Here is a 25,932-nt window from a genome sequence, read left to right on the forward strand (position 1 = left end):
TACAGCAAGTACTTGTTAATTATCTATTTTATATTCAGTAGTGTGTATATGTCATTACCACTCTCCTAATCTATCCCTCCCCTCACGAGTTCCCCTATGAAAACCCTGTTTGATTTAAAAATGTCTGTCTGTTTTATTTTATAAATTATTTTGTATCATTTTTATTATGTTACAGAAATAAATGATACTACATGATGTCTGTCTTCATTTCTCTGACATACTTCACTTAGTATGATAATCTTTAGGTCTATCCATGTTGCAGCAAATGACATTATTTCATTCTTTTTTATAGTTGAGTAATATTCCACAATATAAATATGTCCCCCATCTTCTTTACCCATTTCTCTGTCACTGGATATTTAGATTACTTCCATGTCTTGGCCAGTGTAAATACTGCTGCAATGAATATTGGGGTGCATGTATCTTTTTGAATTATGGTTATCTCCAGACATATATATGCCCAGGGGTGGATTTCTGGGTCTTATGGTAGTTACCCATTTTTTTTTTTAGAAACTCCATCCTGTTTTCCACAGTGGTTGCACCAATTTACATTCCAACCAACATGAAAGAGGGTTCCATTTTCTTTACAACCTTTCCAGTATTTATAGTTTGTAGACTTCTTGATGATGGCCATTCTGACAGTTGTGAGATGATACCTCATGGTAGATTTGATTTGCATTTCTCTAGTAATTAGTAATATTGAGAATCTTTTCATATGATTTTTGACCATCTGTCTCTTTTTTGGAGAAATGTCTACTTAGATTTTCTGACCACTTTTTTTTTATTGGGTTGTTTGCTGTTTTTTAATATAAAGCTATATGAGATGTTTCCATATTTTGGAGATTAATCCCTTGTTGGGTACTTCATTTGCAAAGAGTTTCTCCACTTCTGCAGGTTATTTTTGGTTTTTATGGTTTTCTTTGCTGTGCAGAAGCTTTTGAGCTTAATTAGGTAGGATTTGTTATTTTTGCTTTTATTTAAGGTGACAAAACAGATGGAAAGATATACCATGCTCTTTGGTGGGAAAAATCAATACTGTCAAAATGCCTACCTAAGGCAATCTACAAATTCAATGAAATCCTTATCAAATTATCAATGGCATTTTTCACAGAACTAAAACAAAAATAATTAATTTGTATGGAAACAAAAGATCCCATATAGCCAAAAAACCTTGTGAAAGAAAAATGGATATGGAGGAATCAGGCTCCTTGACTTCAGACTATACTGCAATGTTACAATCATCAAAACAGTATGGTACTGGCATAGAAACAGAAATATAAATCAGTGGGACAGGATAGAAAGCCCAGAGGTAAACCCATGCACCTATGGCCAACTAATACGTGACAAAAGGAGGCAAGAATATACAATGGATAAAAGACAGTCTCTTCAATAATTGGTGCTGGGAAAACTGGACAGCTACATGTTAAAAAAATGAAATTAGAACATTCTCTAACACCATGCATAAAACCAAGCATACAATTAATTAAAGATGTAGGGCTGGATATTCTTAATCTCCTAGACTATTTGGCATGTCCAGCCCTTCTCACAGCAAATATTAGCATCCATTTTGGAAAAACAGACATAAACAGTGATATAGACTTTCTGGTGTTGACAGTAAAGAACAATCTCCATAAAGTAAATGTAAAGGCAGCCTTCCAATATTGCTTCTTCCATTAGAAAAGTTCTTACCAAATATTTTTACTCTAATGGACAGAAAACTGGCAAGAGAGTATAAAGTGAATTTTATGATACAAAATATTTATCTGCTTTCCACAATCCCATAAAACTAGAATTAAAGGTGGACCATGCAGGGATAGCTGAAAACAAGATGGTGGAGGAGCAGGACATGGAGCTCATCTTTTCCCACAAATGCACCAAAAAACAATTTCCATGTAGAACAATTCTCACAGAACATCTACTGAACACTAGCCTAAGACCTCACACTTCAAAAAAGGACAAGAAAAACTTCACATAAGTGAGTAAAACAAAGGGGAAAAAAAGAGAGAAAGAGAGAGAGGAGAGAAAAAGGCATCAGGACAGGACTAGCACTCCTGGGAGGAAGTTATGAAGGAAAAAAGGAATCTGAACCCTGGGAGGCCCCCTGGAATGGTGGCAAAATCAGCCAGAATGGAGAGGGAGACTCAGAGCCTCAGAGAAAAGAACAGCAGCCAAGCTGAGCAGGGCAAAGCCGAGGGAGTACCAAACAAAATATCAGTACAAATGCCTAGCACACCCTGGGGCCTGAAACACTCTGGCAGGTGCTGAGTGCTGAGTCTCAAGCTTTGGAAATCAGTCTCAGGGAGTGGACTAGATTTGGCTGCTTTGAAATAAATAGCTTGAAGTAACTAGAGAGAGTGATGCCTCACAGCCAAGGGAGTGCAGGAGGAGGCTTGGGCCTTCCGCAGAAGCAAGGCACCATTGCTGGGGAATTGGAGAGGAGGGGATGGGTGTGACCTCCACAGGAACTCTTTCTCTCTCTGTCTGCTGGCTCTCAGGCAGCAGGGTAAAGCCACCACAGCCATCTCAGACTCCAGAGGTGGGCACGACCCACCACTGCCTAATGCCCCCATCACCCCAGGGATTGATGCTGCTACAGAGGGCCCTGGGAGTAAGTGCCAACCATCACCCCCACCACCCTGGGAATGTATGGCTTACTCTCACTGCCACTGCCCAGAAGTCCTGCAACCAGGTACTACCCTTTAATCCCACCTCCTTGGGAGCACTCGTGGACCATGTAACTATACTTTGAGGGAATAATGACCTGACCACACTGAGGAAAGAGACAGCAAGCAACTAAACCAAAAGCAGCCTGCAGGCCAAATAAATAAATAAATAAATAAACCCACAAAAGCTTCCCAGGGATGCTCCCGCATATAAATAGTCCTCCAAGACTACAGTAGATTATTGTTTCCCCTATGCTCACAGAGTAAAAAATATAAGCAAAATGCAGAAACACAGGAACCATTCCCAGTTAAAAGAACAAGAGAACAAACAATAAAACTGACCTCTTCAGTCTAACAGACACAGAGTTCAAAAAGGAGGAAATGAAAATACTGAAGGAATTAAGATTATCAACAGTAACAGAGATTGGAGCTCCAGTGGCACAATGGTTAGTGCACAGTACTTAGACAACAGTAAAACAGATTACATCAAAAAGGAACTAGAAACTATAAGGAAGAGCTAAGAAAAATTAAAAAATCCATTTGCAGAGATGAAAGCTGAGCTAAAGACACTGAACAGCAGAGTGAATAATGCAGAGGAATGAGTAAGTGATTTGGAAGATAGAATAATGGAAATCACCCAGTCAAGATAGCAGACAGAAAGCTAAATGATAAAAACAAGAAAGCTATATAAGAGATTTATGGAATATAAAGTGTGCCTATCTATGCATAATAGGGATCCCAGAAGGAGAAGAAAGAGAAAAGGGGATTGAAAATCTATTTGATATAACTATGGCTGAAAATTTCCCAAATATAAAGAAGGAAATAGATATCCAGATGCAGGAAGCACAGAGGGACGCACATAATATACAGAAATATGTTGCATTTCTATATACTAACAGTGAAAGAGTCAAAAATCCCATTTATATGACAAAAAGAATAAAATACCTAGGTATGAACCTACTAAAGAGACAAAAGACTTATACACTGAAAACTAAGATGCTGATGAAAGAAATCAAAAATAACACAGATGCAAAGATATACTATGCTCTTGGATTGAAAGAATCAACATTGTCAAAATTACTCTACTACCCAAGGCAATCTACAGATTCAGCACAATCCCTATTAAATTACCAATGATATATTTCACAGAACTAGAACAAAAAATTTTTACATTTATATGGAAACACAAAAGACTCTGTATAGCCAAAGCACTCCTGAGAAAGATGGAGGACTCCTGGAGCTGGAGGTCTCAGGCTCCCTGACCTAAGACTATACTACAAAGCTACACTCATCAAAATAATATGGTACTGACATAAAAACAGAAACATAGATCAATGGAATAGGATATAAAGACCAGAAGGGGTTAGTAGATGCAAACAACTACATTTAGAATGGATAAACAGCAAGGTCCTACTATGCAGTACAGGGAACTATATCTAATCTCCTTGTATAAGCCATGATGGAAAATAATATAAAAAAATGAATATATATATATATATATATATGTATGTATGACTGAGTCACTTTGCTGGACAGCAGAAATTGGCACAATTATACCACAACTAAAAGTTTACTGTAAATCAAATATACCTTAATTTTAAGAATGGACCATTCAGCCATGGGCATGGTTCTATAAGAATGACCAAACTCTGAGATCAGCAACCACAGCTGGCCAGCACTAACTACCCACAAAGTAAGAATTTTATAACACCTACCAAAAAAACCAAATGACCAAAGAACATTCTAAAATTCTACCTTATTTTCTTTTTTAAAAAAATTTAGATATGTTTTACTATGAAATATGCCAAATATGTATCAAAGTTAAAAATATATATAGTAAACCAACTCCCATATAGTCAAAGTTTCATGTTACTCCTACAGACTCTCCCCCTCACACTGTCCCTGGGATTATTTCTTTTTAAATTTTTTAAATGATTTTTATTTTTTTCCATGATAGTTGGTTTACAATGTTATATCATTCTTACATTATCCTCCATCTTGTTCCATCATAAGTGACTAGATATAGTTCCTTGTGCTATACAGCAGGATCTCATTGCTTATCCACTACAAATGAAATAGTTTGCATCTAACTTCTTTTCAGCTTTAGAATTATACAGTTACATTTTTGGCTCAGAATTTAAGAAGAGCCACACTCAGATAATGCTCTTGATTTAGGGAACCTCAGAAACTAAGCGATTCCAAAAAGCACAGCATGGTTAGTTTCGTCTATTAGCCTCATTCTGCCCACACACAGAACTTACAAATTCCCACCCAAGAAGCTATTCTGCACATTGAATACATTCCACACTGAGGATAATACTATCCCATAAACTTTTGACCAAACAGAAAGTGTACTGTTTTGTTGTGTTATGACTGTATTTCAGGCACTAAATAAAATTTTAAATTGGTTTTATCCATGAAGAAAAATTTGATCACATTACAAAGGTTTTTCTTGTTTTTCAAGTTTCATAAAAATCATATATTCCTTCAACCTCTCCTCTAAACCAACATACTTCCAAGATGGTAAATCTCCTTGGTATTTCATTTAAGAGCATCAAAACTTGGGAAAGTTCCTTAGTGTCTCTTCATATTAATTTCTCCTCTGTAATGGATATTTATGTTATCATGATTATATTAGACAGTGCCTAAAAAGTGCACCAAAGCAAGCGAATAAGCACTGAGTCTTTATGTTCTCAAAGGTGGTTATAAACTCTAAACCTCAGGGCACAAAATCACTGGTAAAGTAAATAATTTTATTGAAATATGATATTTGAGATCCATATATGAAAGGGGTAAAATTCTGAGGAGAAAATTAAACAGTAAAGACAGAGGAGGAGGCAAGAAAAGTAAGAGACAATAGCAAAGAAATAAAATAGAATTCAATAATAACTTCTCAGATCTAATTAATTAAAAATAAAAATCACAAACAAAACAAAAATAAAGATTTAAAAATTGACTAATGACATATAGTGATATGGACACCTATTACTATTGATAAAAACAGACATTGAGGACAGACTAAACCGACAGCTGATACCTCCAAGGGCAGACAAGCCTGGAAAAGGGCACATGAAGGGGCCTTCAATGTTTGATCCACATACAGCTACAATTAATTTCAATTTATTAAGTTAGACCCAATAATATTTCCTTAATAAAGCACTGAATTAAAGAGTAACATACCATTATCTTTTCAACACTTACAGAAATACTCATAACATGGCATATACTCTTATTAATTTTTAAGACTATGCTCAAGGTAACACTGAGAATGTCAAGAACTAACATTCTTCTGAAGTCCCAGGAAGCAGAAGTTCTAGCAGGTCATGAGCAGACTTGCAACATGACAATGATGAGCTGACTATCACCTGCCCATCCACATAAATCATCTAACTTCTACTAGGACTGGCTGGATCTGGCATTTAGTTCATTTTACGGCAGAGTGAGTAGACACAGAATAGAAGAAAAAGTTCTATCTTCCTAATAAACAGAACAATAAAGCAGGTTAAACTTCCTTCTCTTACATTCTTAGTCAAATTTAACACAACTAACTTTAAGCTAGTTTTGAAAAGGATTCATTATTGTGTTCTCAAAGCCTAACTATTCCTTAGGGAAAGCTGAAAAGTTAAGGATCCCCAAGGAACAAGATAGATAAAGCCTTTCCACCTACTTAGCTCTATTTAAAACACAGATACAGAAAGTTTCCAAACTCAGAGGCTACTCTTTAGCATTTATATTTGCCACACTGAGGAGGAAGCCCTCCCAGCAGCACTGGTCATGGCAGAAAATTAATTGGATTGTATTTCAGACTAAAGGTAAAATCCGTGGTAAACTTTCGCAGTCAGGGACAAGGAACTGGTTTCAGAAGTGAACTGTGTACGGTAAGTATATCCTAAACTACCTGATTTTTGAACTTGCATTTTCAATGACTCCCCTGTCTTTTAGCATTTAATATTTATCCTCCAGGGCATTTTTTTCCATAACTACATTAATGTGGTATTTTGTTAATGTGCTTTAATAGGAAAGATGGAAGTTTTTGCTCCCAACTAATCCCTGGGACTTTTCAATTCCTAACAGCATTTTTGCACACTAATGAAAAACACTACCTTTCTACCACCTTAAAATTTGCCAAATGCCCAAGCTGGTGAGATCAGTTCTCATAGAACTTCTCACTTTATCCTGATATTTTCTAATTCCTTTTAGATTTTACTTGTTCTACCACTGATCAAAGTAATAAATGGAGAAAAACCACGGTCAAATATTAATAGGGTAAAGTAGCATACAATTTAAAGACAAACAATGAAACCTAATTGATGTTAATGTAAAATTTTTCCTATTATTATTGGCTATGTACATTTGTTTGTGTCTTACTCATCTCTTCAGTGAACAAAGTATGTCATTTTGTCTCCTCACATAATTTTTTTTTTTTCACTTTCTTAGCCTTCTCAAAATCAAGACCCCTGTTAGAAGCCATTTTTAGTAGGGAAGTTATCTTGGAAGCTACGCAGTCAGACAGACCTTGGTTTACAGTTCTAGCACTTTTGATTTTAAGACTTGGGAAAGTCAAGTTTATCATCTTCAAAATGACAATAACCATGATTAATAAAATAGATAATGTGTACATGCCCATAGTTTATTACATCTCATAGTTTATTCTAATCAAAATTTTAAAAAGAATTAGAATTTATGAGATGATAGTAACAAGCACAAAATGCATGTTGATTTTCATTAAAAAATAGTCTTCTTTTTCTGAGGGGAAAAACTGGAAAGGAAGAGCAAAACCTATAGACAAAAATGTACAAAAAATGAGAAGCCAGATGTTCAAAGAAAAAGAAAATAGAAATCAGAAAAGTAAATAGTACTTAAAATGAAAAAATATTAATCTCACAACAAAAAAGATTAAGGCTATATTTGGTTGTATTTATCATCATCACAATGACAACACGTTCTGTTGACAAGGCTGTATAAAAACAGGTAACTTGTACACTGCAGTTGGAAATGTGAAATGCTTTAAGCCCAATGGAAGGAATCTCTAACAAAAGTATTTAAAGTCTTAACATAGATTTAGTGCATAGTAAGAGCTAGTTATCAAACTTTATTATTTGAATAGCTTAAAATAGGTTATTTTTCCACAGTGGTCAGTTTAAATATAAGTGAAAATATAAGTGCAAATGAACTTAGAATTTACACTTTCTGCCATGAAGGATAGTCAGGAGTAAAAGTTTGTTTTATTTGTCTGTCATTTAAGTTAGTCTCAAAAAGGAAATCTCTGTCACCAGTGAGAGCAAAGGACCGGTCCATGTATGTCAATAAGCAGAGTTGTCCAGGCTAAGGAATATATAACATTATGGAGATTTCCTCTTATGGGGAGATTCAAAACGCACGGCAATATTTTTCAGTAGAAATACAGAGTCGGCATATGGGGCCTTTTGGAAAACAAAGAGCTCTTCTCAAGTAATTTGATGAACACTTTTTCCCAGAGTTTGTAAATGACTTTGATATAATTCAGCCTTCTCAAAAATATCCACTTACTATCAGATTTGTTTCCCAGAAGCATGTTTTATAGCAGAAATGTAGCATTAGATTATTGCCCTGTAGAAAGGGTAGATTCAAGCATTTGAGAAACTGCTATGGAATATACCACTACTAATATTTTTATCAGAATAATCATCTTTAATAACCATAGAACTATACTTCTGAATGGGTAAAGTTTTTGACTGCTTTCTACACCTACTTAAATTCTTTGCCACAGGACTATGCCCACAAGTAAATACAAAAAATATCTTTTCAATTTGAGCTTAATACAAAGATACAACCACAGTTATGCACATGAGAAGAATTTTTCTGCTATCACCTGAACATTAAGTTCCTTTCCATTCTAGAAGCTCCTGGTTCATCTCCTGGTCACATTAGCATTGTTCTAAATGGAGGATGCAAACCACTCTGTGGTGTCTGAGTTTATTTTCCGTGGACTTTGTAATTCAAGACAGCTCCAGACCTTCCTCTTCCTGCCATTTTCCACTCTCTACCTGATGACTGTGGTGGGCAACCTTCTTGTCGCGCTCTTAATCATCGCTGACTCTCATCTCCATTCCCCCATGTACTTCCTCTTAGCCAATCTCTCGTTTGTTGACTTCTGCCTTTCCTCAGTAACCACCCCTAAACTGACCACGGACTTCCTAAAGGACAGTAAGACCATCTCCTTTGGAGGCTGTATGACCCAGATTCTCTGTGTGCATTTCTTTGGGGGTGGTGAGATGGTACTGCTTGTAACAATGGCCTATGACCGTTATGTGGCCATCTGCAAGCCACTCCATTACTCCCACATCATGGACAGACACAAGTGCATCTGGCTAGTTTTGACATCGTGGATTATTGGCTTTCTGCACGCCATGAGCCAACTAGCTATGATTTTAGATCTTCCTTTCTGTGGCCCCAGAGTCGTGGACAGCTTTTTCTGTGATATCCCTCTGGTGATCAAACTAGCCTGTATGGACACTCATACTCTAGGAATAGTGATAAATGCTGACAGTGGGGTCTTGGCTACCACTTGCTTCATTCTCTTGCTGATCTCCTACACCTATATTCTAGTAACTGTCCGCCTTCACTCCAAGGATGGGGCCTCCAAGGCACTCTCGACCTGTACGTCCCACATTTCTGTGGTGGTACTGTTCTTTGGACCCTGCATCTTCATCTATCTGTGGCCACCCAGCATCAGTTGGGTGGACAAGTTTCTTGCTGTGTTTTACACAGTAATCACGCCTCTCTTGAATCCAGCCATTTATACACTGAGAAATAAAGAGATTAAGAATGCCCTAAAGAGACAGATAAGTCAGCATGTGCATTCAAAGAGTAATTTTTAGATCTTTCACATAATCAGCAATTTTGCTGAGTTCTCCATAATTTGGATACATTTTGACCTGTTAGCTGAATTGAAAATATATTCAAATCTATAAGCTATGTGTATTCTCAGGTATATGGTTCATGTTTACTCCATTAAGAAACTATTTTCAAAAATCCAATAGATTTTTAACCCTTGTAAAAAATAAAAATTTGCGAAAAACTCCTTTATGATCTAAAATTACTATGTGAAAAAATAATAATTGCTACCATTTATTATTTATTACCAATATTTTCAACACCAGGGTAATCATTTACCTGATTTATATATTACTTAATGAATTATTTTGATTTAATTATAATTACTCTCATTATTAAAAATACATGATTTATCCAGTCTAACTTTAAATTAGCTTGAAAATAAGGAATTTATTCTTATTATTCAACTTAAGTGGTCTGAATCCACTTAGAAAACAAAATATAAATGGATCAAACTGCAAAACTTCTACTCCACAGTGTAATCTGTGACTCAAGTTTTCAAGTCTTAATTGTTGATTTAAAGGTGATGTTTTCAACGACATTTCCTTTTTCCTTAAATATACAGAAAAGTGTTTCCAATTGCTTGAAACATTTTTTCTTATTTAATAATTTTTACAATAATTATTTTACCTTATCTTTAAGAAATAATAAGAATGCATTGCTTTAAAGCAAAAGAAATTTAGAGTGATGAGGAAAAAGCCAAAGGAACAATTACTAAAGAAAAAATACTTTTATACAAAAATATGGAAACTTCCTACAAATGAATAAAAAAGACAAATAACCCAATGGAGGGGAAATGGGCAAAAGATATACACTTTTATTTCACTGATGAGAAATACTGACACTAGATATTTGATCTCATGAGTAAGCAGAGAAACGCAACTTAAGTTGTAGTGAAACGGTATTTAACACATTTTAAATAGGTTTTCTAAAAAGAAATCAAACTACAATAATTGTTGTTGAATATGTGTATTCATGGAAATTGTATGCACTGCTGGCAGGCATAAATTGTTTTAACTACACTGAGAAACAGTTTGGAGTTTAAAGCTGAACATGTGAATAAACTATATCTCAATACTTGGCTGCCTGCATTCACCTGTGTCCATATGCCTATTCTTCCTATTACCAAAAGAACAGCCCTCAAATTTTAGCTGGACACATCGCCTCTGACCTACAGGGTAGATTTCCTAAACTCCGTGGGCAATTTTGGCTAAATGACTACGTTCTGGCAGAATATGAGAAATGATGTGTGTTCCTTTCAAGTCATCATTTTAAGGTCATCAGCTCCAGATCCTTTCCCTGTCTCAGTGGGTAGAGAACACCTTTAGCAGATGCCTTGCAGTCAGTAATGGAAGCCACAATTTGAGAGGAGCAGAGCCAGCACTCCAGATAAGAAACGAATGGACTTCAGAAGACCAGAAAATTCAAATGGTGTTGATAATATTCTATTTAACATCTCACCATTGTTCATTTGTGCATTTTTCTTCTAAACTTAGTTATTTTGCTTGCTACACTTCAAATAGTATATAATGCAGGAATTACTGTTCTGGAGCAGTAGAAACGAACCCAACTAGTAACCATGAGGTTGCAGGTTCGATCCTTAGCCTCGCTTAGTAGGTTAAGGAAGTTGCCTTGCTGTGGCTATGGCATAGGGCGGCGGCTAGGGCTTCAATTTGACCCCTAGCCTGGGAACCTTCATATGCCACAGGTGTGGCCCTAAAGAAAAAAAAAAATCAAAAACAAATAGTCTATAATGCATATTTTGGGGGAAAAAAAACAAATGAAAGAATTTTTTTGGCCTCTACAAAACAAAAAAAGAAACAAACTACAATGCAATACAACTGCTCATTCATTCACTGCAGCTTTCAGATGGGCAATGTGGTACTGGGCTTTGTACCTAATTAGCTTCTCTTTCAAAAATATGTATGTACATACACACCCAAATAGTATAACATACCCAGATAGTATAACATACACAGAATGGAAATGCATGCACTATGGTGTTATTGTGAGTACGGATATAGTGGGCAAGACCTGTTATGTCGGAATCTTAAGATCTTTTTATATGCAATTATCTGTGTAATAGGGCATGTTTCATAACCCTGGATGATGTTTGTCATTTGCTGAATAAAATTATATTGACAAGCCTTTAGAATATATTAATTTCTATTTTATTCCTGTGAACAGAAGTAGAAAGTTGGGCTGGGGGAAAAATGTAATTGTAATGTATACATGTAAGGATAACCTGACCCCCTTGCTGTACAGTGGGAAAATAAAAAAAAAAAAAAAGAAGTAGAAAGTTGGAATTTCTTGGGTCAAATTTCTATACCAATACCTAAAAAGTTAACTATAACATATCAATCTTCATATCCATACCAATAAATAAAAGGGCTCATGACAACAATATAACTGATCTAATAAAGATATAAAAATAATTACAGATAGTTATGATTCCTAAAATATAAAAAAAATAAATGTGACCTATATTAGAACATGTTCATAGAAATTTACATTTCCCCAAAGCAGATGATCATGAAAGCATCACTCAGATCTGTATATAGACATGCATGGGAACATAATGGCTTCCTGAATTTTTCTTAAATGATATTAACTTAGTTGTGTTCATTAATACTAATTTAAGTTTTAGAAGCCACCATTGATTCAAAAGTGATTTGAAGCCTACCTGTAACTTCCTTTCACACCTCTTTATGGAAGGAATATAACAATACTGTGTCCTGATTGAGTCCTCAGAGACTACATAATTAATAATTAATTCTGGTGGACTGCAAAATGAGGTCCTACTGTCCATTTGGTTTAAAGCATATAAATTTCAATTCATGTGCAATTCAACACAAGTCTACTCTAAGTGATCCACATTTCAAAATACTCACAATGGAAAGTTTTTTTAGATTTTCTGAATCTAATACTAATAAAAATATAATAACTACAAAAGAACATATGGAATGCAGTTACAGTCATGCTTGCAAGGACTTTATTATACATGTACATACATTTGGAAAATAAAAGATATATGGCAATGATGCAAGAAAATTAAGCTACAGAAAGTAGAAGGAAGAAATTTCACAAATAATAATGAAATTTCATAATGTGAAAAATCCAAAAAAATCTACAAAATCAAAGTTGGATATGTAAAAAGAGCAACAAAATTGACAATGCATTAATAAGACTGATCAAGAAAAAGAGGAAACGCACCAGTAAGCAATGCCAGAAATGGTAAAGGAGGTATTTCTACAGAAACTACAACCTTTAAAAATAGTACAGAATTCTATTATGCAAAATTTTATACCAATAAATCCTAAAATTCACAGGCAATGGGAATTTTCCTCAAAAAAAAAAAAAAAAAACTAGCTACTAAATCAAGAGCATCTTTATGATCCTAGACATATTACACAAATTGAACTTGCAATTAAAACATTTCTCTCCCATTTATTATAGCCTCTCAACTCTGCTTTCTGCATCTCCTCTCTGCTATCTGCTCCTGGGACTCTGCAAACAGCATATCTCTCTTTCCATCTGGCTCCACGTTATGCTCTGAAGATAGGCCTTGCTACTGGAAGGTTACAGAAGGAGGGAGAGAATCCCTCTTCTTTCCTGGGCTTTCCCTCTGCCACCTGTGCCTGTGTGAGCATTACCACAGCTACCACAGTAATTGCCCTTTCCTATGGCAGGAGCTGAACCCAGGGTGCAGTTTTCCAACAGGTGCAGAACTAGTCTCGTCATGCTCCTTTAGAGGTAAGTGCACCAGCAAGCTGGCACCTCAAGCTGGCATCTTCAAAATCTGAATCCCAAGGTCTATGGGGCCTATCTTCTGAGTTCAGAGAAAAAGTAAGAGCCAAGATAAATGCCCTCCAAGGAGGGATTTTTACTCCACAGGACCCCTCTTCTAAATCACTAAATTTCAAGAATTCTAATTTCTTATCTTTGATCCTCCACCCCTAAGGGTGGTGGTAACTGCTACCTACAGTGTCACCTTTCTGATAATAGTGTTCTTTTTACCCTCTCAGATATCCCGTTAACAATATTATGCTTGAGTAGTTTTATAGTAAACTTTTCAAATAATGTGTTTCCTCTTTTCTGACTGATCCTCGACTGATACAGCCTCCCGCATAGAAAAGTGCAAGACTAAATGGCTTCCCTGGTGAATACTGTAAACCTTTTGAGAAAGGAAAAGGAAACTTTTTTTTTTTTTTTTTTTTTTTTTTAGGAAACATTTTTTATATAAATTTCTGTTGAGAAGAAAAAAAGTGGAGACATACTTTGGGGGGGAGGGGAGAAGAAATAAGAGTTGGTTTATCAAAATTATCCATTGTCAAAACTATTAATAATTGAAAGGATAAAGGCAGCTGCAAGGAAAATATCAAGCACAAAGAATTCTGAGAGCACCAATGTAAGTCCCCCATTTCTCATAGTATTTATAGGTTGCAGCCTGAAGCAGATATAACAAATGAAAATTCAAACCTAATAATGCATGTATAGCATCATTTTATTTTTAGTTTTATTTTTTTGGTGATGGCTGTCTTTTATTTTTAAAAATTTTTATTATAATTGACTTACACTCTTCTGTCCATTTCTGCTGTATAGCAAAATGACCCCATTATACATATACATACATTCTTTTTCTCACGTTATCCTCCATTGTGTTCCATCACAAGTGATTAGATACAGAGTTCCCTGTGCTATACCGCAGGATTTCATTGCCCATCCACTCCAAATGCAACAGTTTCCATCTACTGACCCCAGACTGTCAATCCATCCCACTTACTCCCCCTCCCCCCGGCAAACACAAGTTTGTCCTCCCTGTTCATGACCTTTTCTGTTTTGTAGGTAGATCATAATGTGCCGTATTTTAGACTCAACATATAAGTGATATCATATGGTATCTGCCTTTCTCTTTCTGACTTATTTCATTCAGTACGAACATCTCTAGTTCCACCCAGGGGCTGTAAATGGCATTATTTTGTCCTTTTTAGGGCTGAATAGTATTCCATTTTATATATGTACAATAACGTCCTAATCCATTCGTCTGTCGATGGGCATTTAGGTTGTTTCTATGTCTTGGCTATTGTGAATGGTGCTGCAATGAACATACTGGTTTCATTGAAAGTTTTGTCAGGATATATGCCCAGGAGTGGGATTGCTGGATCATATGGTAGCTCTACATTTAGTTTTATGAGGTATTTCTATACTGTTTTCCATAGGCATTGTACCAATTGACATTCCTACCAACAGAGAAGGCGGGTTCCCTTTTTTCCACATCCTGTCCAGCATTTGTTATTTGTTGACTTGTTAATGATGGCAATTCTAATTGGTGTGAGGTGGTACCATTTAAAAAAGGTTTACTTTGGTGATGAAACAGCTTCAGATTTTACTATGATAATTACACAGCTAACTAACATTATTTAGATGACTCTATCCAAAAAAGTTATAAATCCTAGGCTGATTTAACATTAATCAGATAGATAGATTCAAGTTTGTTGAGCTAAAAGGATGAAGACTCCCCATTATCCTTCCCTTAGTATTTACCATCAAGCAGCTCAATTAACATCCTTGCAAGAGGGCTGGCCAGGTCATTTCTATCTTTCCTTCTATATATTTTTGCATTCTCCAATACATCCACAAAATACAAAGAATGGGCTTCAGAGCAGATGCTAACTCTTTTTCCCAATTCATTTATGAAGCTAACATAAATTTGATACAAAAACTATATGAAGACATGAAAATTCACCCTTATGAAAAAAAAATGGCAAAGAAATGGAACAATATGTAAGAGTAATATATTACAAAAAATCAATTTTAGTGCTAGAAGTGTAAGGTGCTTTTAACAATCAGAAATCAATCACAAGTTTAAGAAAAAAGAGAAAAATCATACAAACTGAGTCGTCAAGCAGAGAAACAGCATTTGATAAGATCCCTTAAGTTGTCAAAATAAAATGCTTAGATTTAGGCTTAGAATGAAAACTACTAATCTGATAAATACCATTTCAACACATCTATAGCACAAGTTATGGTTTATGATGAAATATTGGAAGCTTTCCCATGCCTTAAGGTTGTAAATGAGAATAACATATATCCTCTCAACATCGATGGTTGGCATTCTATGGATAGTCTGGTCAGTTAAATAAATCAAGATAACTAAATAAAATCTATAAAAAGAGAGAAATAAACTGCTATTCTTCACAGATAATATTTCATTTAAAAGTTATTCAACCCTTCTACAGACCCCTCAAGTCTAGGAGAGGATACATACTTCTAATAGCACTTAATACACAATATTACCTATTTCATTTGTTTTCCTCAATAGATGGTAAGCTCAATGAGCACATCAAGGAGGCACTGCTGGAGAAGAAAGATGAATATAAAAGTAGATTTCATAGTGTTTTAGAAGCAAACAGTCACCAGAAAAAATAGGCTACTTTCAAAAGAAAAGCAAAAGTACCAGATCCACAAAAGATCAAAAGCATCAAATGGTGTGGCATCTGCTGTACACTAGAGACAGAATACCTAACACTGTACTCAGCCTTAGCAGGACATCACTCATATCTCCTTTCAAGAAAAACCTGGCTTCAAGGAAGGTACTTAGCTGACAGCTTCTGTCCATTGCAATTTCACATTCTACCACAACATTCAGGGGCCCACTCAACCCAGGTTGCTCCCAGCCAGTGATCAAAAACAGTGGGTGTACCAGAGCCAGGACAATCCTGTAATGGAAAACCCTGACCTGAAGCTCCCCTCATCAACCCAGCTGAGACTTTCTCCAAGCCGCATCACAATCTGAGGCTACTCCACCCAATCCTCTCTCTTTCCCCCCTTCTTCTTCCACAGGAGCCACACCATAAAGTCTTTCCTTCATGGATATTTCCCCTCACGGATATGTTCCTAAGACACATATTACAATTCTGTCATGCTGGATCCTTCACAGAGTGTCAGAGCTGACCCCTAACATGGTTTTGAACACTAACCTATCTGGGATCAATATGCTTCACAAGAGTACCGGAGTTTAAAGGATTACCCCCCAAAACTGAGTGGTCGAGCAGCAAAGAAATCTGTCTCAGACACCACATCACCTCCCCAATCCCCATTACAAATGCTATTGTGGTAGAACGTAGTGTAAGTGTGGGTCATTCATTTTCCTCGGAATGATAATACTATCACTCTAGAAACAAAAAGTAAATGGGATTTTCTATTTAGTAATAATATATGAATCAAAATGTTTATGCTTCTAAACTAGTGGCTATAGAAAACTGATCAATACTCTTGACTTTGTCAAGTCAGTTTAGACAGTAAATCATATAACTGCATATTCACATTGCTCACCTTTCCTTGTACTCTGTACTCCTAAGGTGAGGAGGAGAGCATGTAATCAATAGAGCCCGTATACTTAATTCCTTAACACTGAACCTATGGCCTCTCCACTCTATAATCGGACCTGGCAAGAAACAAAAAATACTTAGGGATTCAAGTTTGCAAAGAAAAAAGTCCTCAGCTAAGCTGTTCCTGCTCTCTTTTCTTGTCTTATTTTTTCCACTTCTACACAATTAACATGTCATACACTGCACTGAAATCGTACTGTTCTCAGACTCATTCCATTTGTATCATTTTGTAATCCACCATTAGTCTAGTTCTACATAAATTAGTCAATATGCGTATGCCATAAAAAGTTCTGTGTGCTGTTTTGGCCAAAAAGGACTGCTGTCCTGGAGCTAATCCACCTAGAAAATAGATTCACCTTAATTAAGTAGTTTCTGTTGACTTAAGACAGGAACTGCAACATTTCCTTGCAAGAAGGATCCCAAGCAACAGCTGTGCCAATAGAAATCAAAAGCAATCTTGCCATGAATCCCTAGACAGGATATTCTGTTAGTAAGTGGTTTATGAAGACTCTGAAAAACACCACTTAAACATACATTCAACTCATAAACACATTCTGCCTTCTTTCCAAAACAAACATTTCTGTCTTTCTAAAATTCCAAATAGAATAATTTTCAGTATTAAATCTCCAAGAGAAATTATTAAGTTTATAGTCACACCATCCTTGAAACTCCCATGTTGTTCAAATACCAATTCATTACTTCTCTAAGTGGTCAGCAATCAAAGATGTATTGTGGTATTTGGTCTTTAGCAAGATATAGATGCTGAAAATATATAATCAGTTATAATGATGATGTTAATAATTTGATGAACATAAGGAGCTCCCACTGTGGCACAGTGGGTTAAGTATGTAGCATTGTCTCTGTGGTGACACAGGTCAATCCCCAGCCAGGTACATTGGGTTAAGGATATGATGTTGCTGCAAATGTGGAGACATTTGCATCTGTGGCTCAGATTCGATCCCTGGCTCAGGAACTTTCACATGACTGGGGTACGGCAAAAATAGTAATAATAATAATCCGATGAATGTCTATAACCTGAAATTTGAAAAAAATATTGTCTGAACCACATGACTACTTGTAACACCAACTGTCCAATTTCCTCATCACTCTGCTCTGCACCTCAAGATATTTGACCCTTGAGAAAAGCCCATGTTCATGAAAGACCTATTTTCTATAGAAAGCCTCTAATGGAAGAGATATTAGTCATGAATTCCCAGTCCTGCTAATTGGTTTTGATCCTGATGATAAGAACTATTTATAACTATGTGTCTTGAACAATAGTGATGAACCTAAAAAGGAGTTAATCTCTCTGTGTTTTTCAATCCTTTGAAGCTGCTGAGGGTGAGTCTTTTCAGGTAAGGAGTACTCATTTTTTATTCTCCAGCATCTGGCTCCATAATTATCACCTTCTTTTTGGCTCTCCACAATTAATTCTCTTTCTGTCAACCTTATCCTTGGTTAATTCACTTTATTTGAATGACTCTTGCTCATTATTTTACATCATCTGGGTTTCATCTCATAGTCAGTATTATGTTATGAGATGAACATAAAATATCCTTTTAAACTCTAGTATCTTTGTTTAAGTCATATGCATTTTAAATTACTGTCCCCCTTTTTCTGAACTTTAGGAAGATAAAATTAGAAATGTCTATGTCTTCACTCTTTCATATATAGTGATATAACATGAAAAAGTATGCTAGCTCACTTTCTGCCCAGTTTATTCCACCACTATTACCAATCTGAAAAACTCTTAAGTCTGTTTCCCGAAAAATCTTGCAAGTTTATCATAATAGATAACATATTAGCACTTACTATATGTCACGGTATTTTCTAATGTCTCCTTATTTCAACTCGTTTAGTCTTCCAAATTGTTAATGAGGGAGTGACTCTTAGTATCTAACAAACACAGATACTAACTGACACACCAGGCAGTGTAGTAACTCACCCTAGAACAACCTGCTGGTAAATTTAGGATATGTGGATACAGTCAGTTTGGTGCCTGGGTCTGTGTTCCTAAACCCTGCATGATACGGTGTCTTGGAAACGGCTCCTTTATAGGTGTTCCTATCCCTTCAATTAATTTTGGTATATTTGTTTTTAAATCAGAAAAAAACAAACATTACCTCTAAAACCTCAGCAAATCAAGTGTGGATAAAGAAACAAACATAAAATTATTTAAAATCCTAACACCTATAGAAATCTGTGGCAAAATCTAATATTAATTCCTGTAAAATGACATTTGCCCCCCCCATTAAAACATTTTAATGTATATTTTTCCTTGACTTACTGATATCTTTGCACGCTAGTTAATATAGGTTCATTAATCATTTTTAAACCTATGCTGAGTCTATCCACTTACTTAATCAGTCCCTTCCTCTTAATTTTTGTTTCTAATGAGTTCCTGTTTTATTAAATGTTTATAAGTAAAGTAACATTACAGATATATTTTGGTCACTTGTCTGTATCCTTTCAACATAATTCCACCTGGTCTGCTGTGTTGTAATTAAGACTTTTTTAAACTTTTATTACTCAATTACTCTCTGGAATGATTGTACCACTTCATATTCCCACCAGCTGAGAATGAGAAGCACTGCTTTTCCAGTCCCACAGCAACAAGAGCATTTTTCATTCTATTAAGGCAAAAATATAAAAATTGAATCTACTTTCTTAATCCTGTTTATAGGAATGATTAAAACATAATGCCTCAGGTTGCCTTCTTTCAGCCACTGATGTTGATTTTTCATCTATAGGCATATAGTGATTATTTGTTTCAAAATTCTATTAAAATCATTATATTTAAAATAATAGTTAATTCTTGTTTTACTAAGAGTTTTTATCAGGAATCAACTTTGAAATTTATTCAGTACTATTTTGGTATATTCATTCCCTAAGATTTTAATGTAAATACCCTCTGAAATCAAATATAACTCAAATACTTACTTCTTAGACGTTTTGGATATGCTGTGGGATTTCAAGAATTTTCTCTTGATAGACTTGTTGAAAATTTAGGCCGAAAACCATAGGAGCATATTTGTCTTTAGATAGACATATCTGGAATCAGACTGCAAAAAGCTGGACTCAAGGAAGAGAGATTATTCCGTAGCTTTTTCATTTGTTAATATGGGAAAATACACAGACTAGAAGCACACACACAAAAAAATGAGTAAACATTGAGGTAAATGAACTGAGAAATATTCGTGAGTACAAATTCTATAATTAAAGTACAAACAAGATGCTCCCCTATATTGAGCTTCTGAAGGAATGGTTATGATATTTATTAAGGCATTGGAGTGGATTATAATATTATGAATTCAATTTTGACATGTTAACTTGAAGGTGGAAGTGAGGCTTCCATGTGTATATCATACATGACTTTGTAAATATTACTCTGGAGTCCAGCAATAAAGCTACAGATACAGCAATGGACACGTAGATACTAAAAGGCACAAGAAGCAAGGCCACTGTGGACTCCTTGAGTGACCTGATATGCATTTTGATTTCCTGAGTCCTTTCTAACTTTCTACTGCTACTTTTTGCATATGGGTTTTAGAATCTTATAGCTGCTTCACTTTCAGGCATAACAGCATCAAATGCAGGAAACATGGACCAGGAAGATCCATCTAAACATGAAGTTTTTCCTTGTATTGGGGAAGATTCCTTGTAATGGTTTACATGTCATTGAACATTTCCAGACTACATGCCTCTTCTTACAACAATCCATGACCAATGAAATGTGAATAGAGTAACTGGTTTAGAAAAATCATATAAGATGCTCTGAAGATGGAATAGGACTACTGTCTCCTAAAATTGAGAGATTTTAATCCACCAACCAAAAAAAAAATAATAATGGAATTTCCATTAACAAGGAGGCAAAGGGCAATGGCTTGAGGGGGGCAAGAGCCAAGAGCAGATGGAGTCTTAGGACCAAGGACATAATAAACAGTGTCAAATCCTACAGGGAGTTCAAGGTAGATAATTACTGAAAAGTGATTATTATATGATATATTGAGAATCCAGAATTTCTTTCTATAAACAAGAAATCTGTGGATACCAGCTATAGCTTACAAATGAACAAAATGTGATGACAAACTTGCCAATGAATAATTGTAGAGGAGGGAATAATTAGAAGGGGACACAAAATCCAGAGATTTTTATTTGAATTTATTTTCATTTTTTGGCCATACCTGCAGCATGTAGAAGTTTCTGGGCTGGGGATGGAAGGCATACAACAGCAGTGACCCAAGCCACAGCGGCAGCAATGCTGGACCCTTAACCCACTGTGCCACAAGGGAACTCCAGAGATTTTATTTCTTATTTATTTATTTTTGGCAGATAATCTACAAGCTTTATTATTATTATTATTATTATTATTTTTGTCTTTTTGCTATTTCTTGGGCCACTCCCTCGGCTTATGGAGATTCCCAGGCCAGGGGTCGAATCAGAGCTGTAGCCACAAGCCTACGCCAGAGCCACAGCAACGCGGGATCCGAGCCGCGTCTGCAACCTACACCACAGCTCACGGCAACGCCGGATCGTTAACCCACTAAACAAGGGCAGGGACCGAACCCGCAACCTCATGGTTCCTAGTCGGATTCGTTAACCACTGTGCCACGACAGGAACTCCGACAAGCTTTATTATCAAAGGCAGATGAGGTGTTTTCATGAATGAGACATAAGTAATAGAGTTTCACAGACACAAGATTGGCTCCTTTGGAGTCATAGATGATCTTTAAACATCAATGAATTATTAACACTAACATTAAAAAGCCACATGTCAAAGACTAAGAAATCAGTACTAAGTGCATAAATCGCAAAATGAATTTCTGCACCCTTGAGACTTAATTGAAAGGGGATTAAGATTTGACAAGAACCACATGCTTAAAAGACAAGGAGCCAAGGGGCCCAGGCAGCCATCAAAAGAGAATGGGAGGAGCCCGGGGAAGGTATAGACACAGGAAGATTAGTGGGTGCTTAACACAGGCAGTGACATTGTATAGAGTTGGAACCAAGCCTAAGAGAAGCACAAACTGCCAACTGTTACAAACCCAAGGCTACTGTGAGAAGATAAAGCTTTGGATTTACAGCATCCAGTCCTGTGGATCTATAAACTTCTCAAACTGGCATAAAATTTGATGGGATGATTCTTTCTACACCATTCACTTACTAATCTTAAACTGCCCTTCTCCACTCAACCATGTATTCATTTCTCTTCCTATGCTTTTCTTTTGTTATTAGCCTCCATGGGAATGTGAATCACCCACATCTCCATTCTACAACATTGACGATTCAATCAAAGTTCAGCTCAAAATGCAACAACATTCAGGAACCATACTCTGATCAATCTTAACCAACTTTTTCTTCATGTATGGAATTTCCAAATAAGCATTCTTTAGTCAGAAAAGAATACATATGTTATTTTTTAAGAGACTTCCCTATGCTAAGAGGTAAAAGAAAATAAAAAGTTGAAAAAAGTCAATGGTAGAGTCTTCGGAAACATCCAGGATATACTTATAGGGTCTGGCCTTTAAGAGCACAGTGCCATGGTTGATGCTATGGATTACGGTGCACTATAGCTAGAGATGCAAGTTCTGGCTCTGACATTTGACTCCTCTGAGACTCAGTTTCTCCACGGGTAAAATGAATAAAAAGCGAGTGTGTCTTAGAGAATTTTATAAAGTTAAAAAGACAGGCTCCATGCAGTGCCTTGCATGAAGGAATCAATAACTGTTATCTATTAATACTGTGAACTGGAGTTTGGCACCTGCCATCTGCCTCTACATGAATTAAATCATGAGCCACTACAGCTGCCCACCAGCAACACTCTCAGAGCAGAGCTCAGTGGTGAGATCAAGGGTGAAGTACTCTGTGCTCTGGGAAAACTGGCAGAACAGGTCATCAGATAGTTATAGATATTTTGAGGAGAAGATTTTATGAACCCAATTCTTATATCTCCTCATATCTAGAAAATAACTAAAATCCTTCACAGTGATGTCTGCTCCTTGAGACTAGTAATAACCTTCAAAAGACCAGCAGTAAACTTCTGTAAATTGTGTGCATGGCTGCATGCACCTCCCACTTAAGATTCCCATGTTATTAGCAGTAATCTTTTGTCTCTACCTGACCTCTGTTGCAAAAACTCCTCTATCCTAGCTCCCCCATCAGCTCCTCAGAGCAGTTTTCTCAGGGTTACTTGAGATACTGCCTCCCGGGCTTAAGTCCTAAATCTGCCCCAAATCAAACTTAATTCTCAACTTTTAGGTTGTGCATTTTTTTAAGTCGACAATACTAGCTTTGGGTTAAAAATATTTTCTTACTGCTGTTACTTCTCCGACATCCATTATTTTATTTGATACAGAGGTTCAAGCACACCCCATGATAACATGTGTCTTGAGCAAAATGTGAGCCCCTTACTTCCAACTTGTACACTCAACAAAAACAAAAATGAAACACACATTCTGAGAGAAGCAAGGTGAAATACAGAATATACACAGTTTGGGCTTAAAAATTTCCTATTGTCCACTAAGGAGAATTTGCAAGTTAATATGAGAGCATTAACGTCAAGATGACTGAAATGGCTGAGACTATTCAGCTGAGAGAACATATAAGTAAGAAGTCAGGGAAAGTGCCTATCAATCTTGAGCAGCAAAACAACATAACTCTCTGATGATGGAACAAGATGGAAAGGAACCCCATTCACCTCGATCTAAAATATTCATTTTTTTCTCTTTATGTAATCATTTCCCTGGTCACCATAATGTTCTACCTTCTTCTTTTCCTTATCAGATTAAGTGATTTATACCCCGGAAAAATGGAACCCACAGACAAAACTAGCAAGACAAATAGGAAATCTACTTTTGTACAATGCATTCTGACTTTTCATCATTTTCTGTCCTCAGGTGATATGACCATCAGCTCTTCTGCCCAAGCCAATGGAGGGACCAAATGAGTCTGCGGTTTCTGAGTTTGTATTGCTGGGACTCTCAGGTTCTTGGGAAACTAAAGTTTTTCTCATGAAGATATTCTCCTTGATCTACTTAGGAATCATCCTGGGAAATCTCTCCATTTTGCTTCTGGTAATTTTTGATTCTCACTTACATTCTCCTATGTATTTCCTGCTTGCAAACCTGTCACTCATTGATGTGGGGGTTGCCTCTACCACATTCCCTAAGATGATTTCAGACCTTCCAAAGAAATACAAGATAATCTCTTTCAAAGGTTGTATGACACAAATATGCTTCATCCACATCATGGGAGGAGTGGAGATGGTATTACTCATGGCCATGGCATTTGACAGGTACACAGCAATCTGTAAGCCTCCTCACTACTTGAACATCATGAGTCCTAAAATATGTGTTTCCTTTGTCATCACTGGCTGGGTGATTGGGGTGATTCATGCTATGTCTCAATTTGCTTTCATTATAAACTTGCCCTTCTGTGGGCCTAACAAAGTTGACAGCTTTTATTGTGATTTTCCCAGGATCATAAAACTTGCATGCACAGACGGAGCCAGGTTTGAGTTTATTGTTGCTGCCAACAGTGGCTTCATGAGTATGGGAACCTTCTTTCTGCTAATCCTTTCCTACATCTTCATTTTGGTCACTGTCTGGAACCATTCTTCGGGAGACTTATCCAAGGCATTAGTCACTTTGTCAGCTCACATCACTGTGGTGGTCCTGTTTTTCACTCTATGAATGTTTCTCTATGTATGGCCTTTTCCCACATCATCAGTTGATAAATACCTGTTCATTGTTGACTTTATTATTACCCCTGTCTTGAATCCTGCCATATATACATTAAGAAACAAAGACATGAAGGTAGCTATAAAAAGACTGAATAAATGGGGACACTACATCAGATTTTGTTAACTGGATCTGAGTTTGGACTTCTAAAATCTACATCCATCTGCCCTATGGACATCTCCGCTAGGCATTTGACATTTAACATGACCAGATCTGCACATGGCATCTACCTAGTTGAATAGACTTCTGCTATGCTGTAGGGCATCTACTCATTGCCTTAAGTACCATGGGAAAAGGGAATCCACCATAAAGCAGACTATTTTAGTATGCACTACTGCTAATTACTAAATAGCATTATTAAAAATGGGATTATCTTGACAATAGAAGAAATATAATAACATCTCTTCTGCTTTCCATCAAGTTTGTGAATAAACCATAGTCTTGCTTTGCTGGAAGTTAGGAGTCATCACATTGGATATATGAAGAACTAGTAGCTCTGCTTAGTTACTCAAGTTGTGTCAACTCAGAAGAAAACCCAAAGATAAAACTTGTCTCCAGGAAGTAGATTTGGAAGCTTGATTTTAGAAACATCATTAAAGGAGTAAGGGATTGAGACACAGAAGTGAAGAATGTAGATAAATGTACCTGGGTATAGATTATTATGTTCCTATGGGAGATCTATAAATTCTGTGATTTGGAAAGGTCCCAACTAAGGGAAATGAAGATGGAAAGCTGGAGTCCTTTTTTTTGTTTGTTTTTAGCTCCTTGGCACGCAGCCTTTCCCACACAGCATATCGTATGTGTAAGGAATCTAGATACAAGTTGTCAGGTAAAATTTTGAGGTGCTAGCAATGGAGAACAATCTCCTTGTTTGGAAATTATAAATCCTAGGGCATATTTAGGTTAACTTACTCCTTACATAACTTTACCTCATCCAGTCATAGATTCTTTTGTTTTTGCTTTTTAAGGCCACACCTGGGGCATATGGAGGTTCCCAAGCTAGAGGTCCAATTGTAGCAGCAGCTGCCAGCCAATGCCACAGCCACAGCAATGCAGGATCCAAGCCATGTCGGCTACCTACACCACAGCTCATGGCAAGGCAAGATCCTTAACCCACTGTCCAAGGCCAGGGATGGAACCCGCAACCTCACAGTTTCTAGTCGGATTTGTTTCCACTGTGCCATGATGGGAACACCTAGATACATTTTTTTATAAATAAATTTTATTGGAGTATTGGAGACTGACAATGTTGTATTGCAGGTA

General features: G+C 36.4%; 2 protein-coding genes and 1 pseudogene across 6 annotated transcripts in view; 2 read left to right on the plus strand and 1 right to left on the minus strand.

The window, feature by feature from the left end:
* Positions 1-25,932, minus strand: part of LOC110261611 (uncharacterized) — a 310,291-nt gene that overhangs the window by 139,131 nt on the left and 145,228 nt on the right. The gene's annotated exons all lie outside the window — the stretch shown is intronic.
* Positions 4,618-11,930, plus strand: LOC110261749 (olfactory receptor 4F4-like). The gene has a single exon (XM_084970454.1). The coding sequence runs from the start codon at positions 8,585-8,587 to the stop codon at positions 9,521-9,523; it is 939 nt and encodes a 312-aa protein (XP_084826580.1). The 5' UTR covers positions 4,618-8,584; the 3' UTR covers positions 9,524-11,930.
* LOC100525525 (olfactory receptor 4F3/4F16/4F29-like) lies at positions 23,860-24,795 on the plus strand (annotated as a pseudogene).

Source organism: Sus scrofa, chromosome 7, assembly GCF_054392235.1.
Source record: "Sus scrofa isolate SSC_HxYL_T2T_F1_AM1 chromosome 7, Sscrofa_HxYL_maternal_Yorkshire_Landrace_v2.0, whole genome shotgun sequence".
NCBI classification, from domain to species: Eukaryota; Metazoa; Chordata; class Mammalia; order Artiodactyla; family Suidae; genus Sus; species Sus scrofa.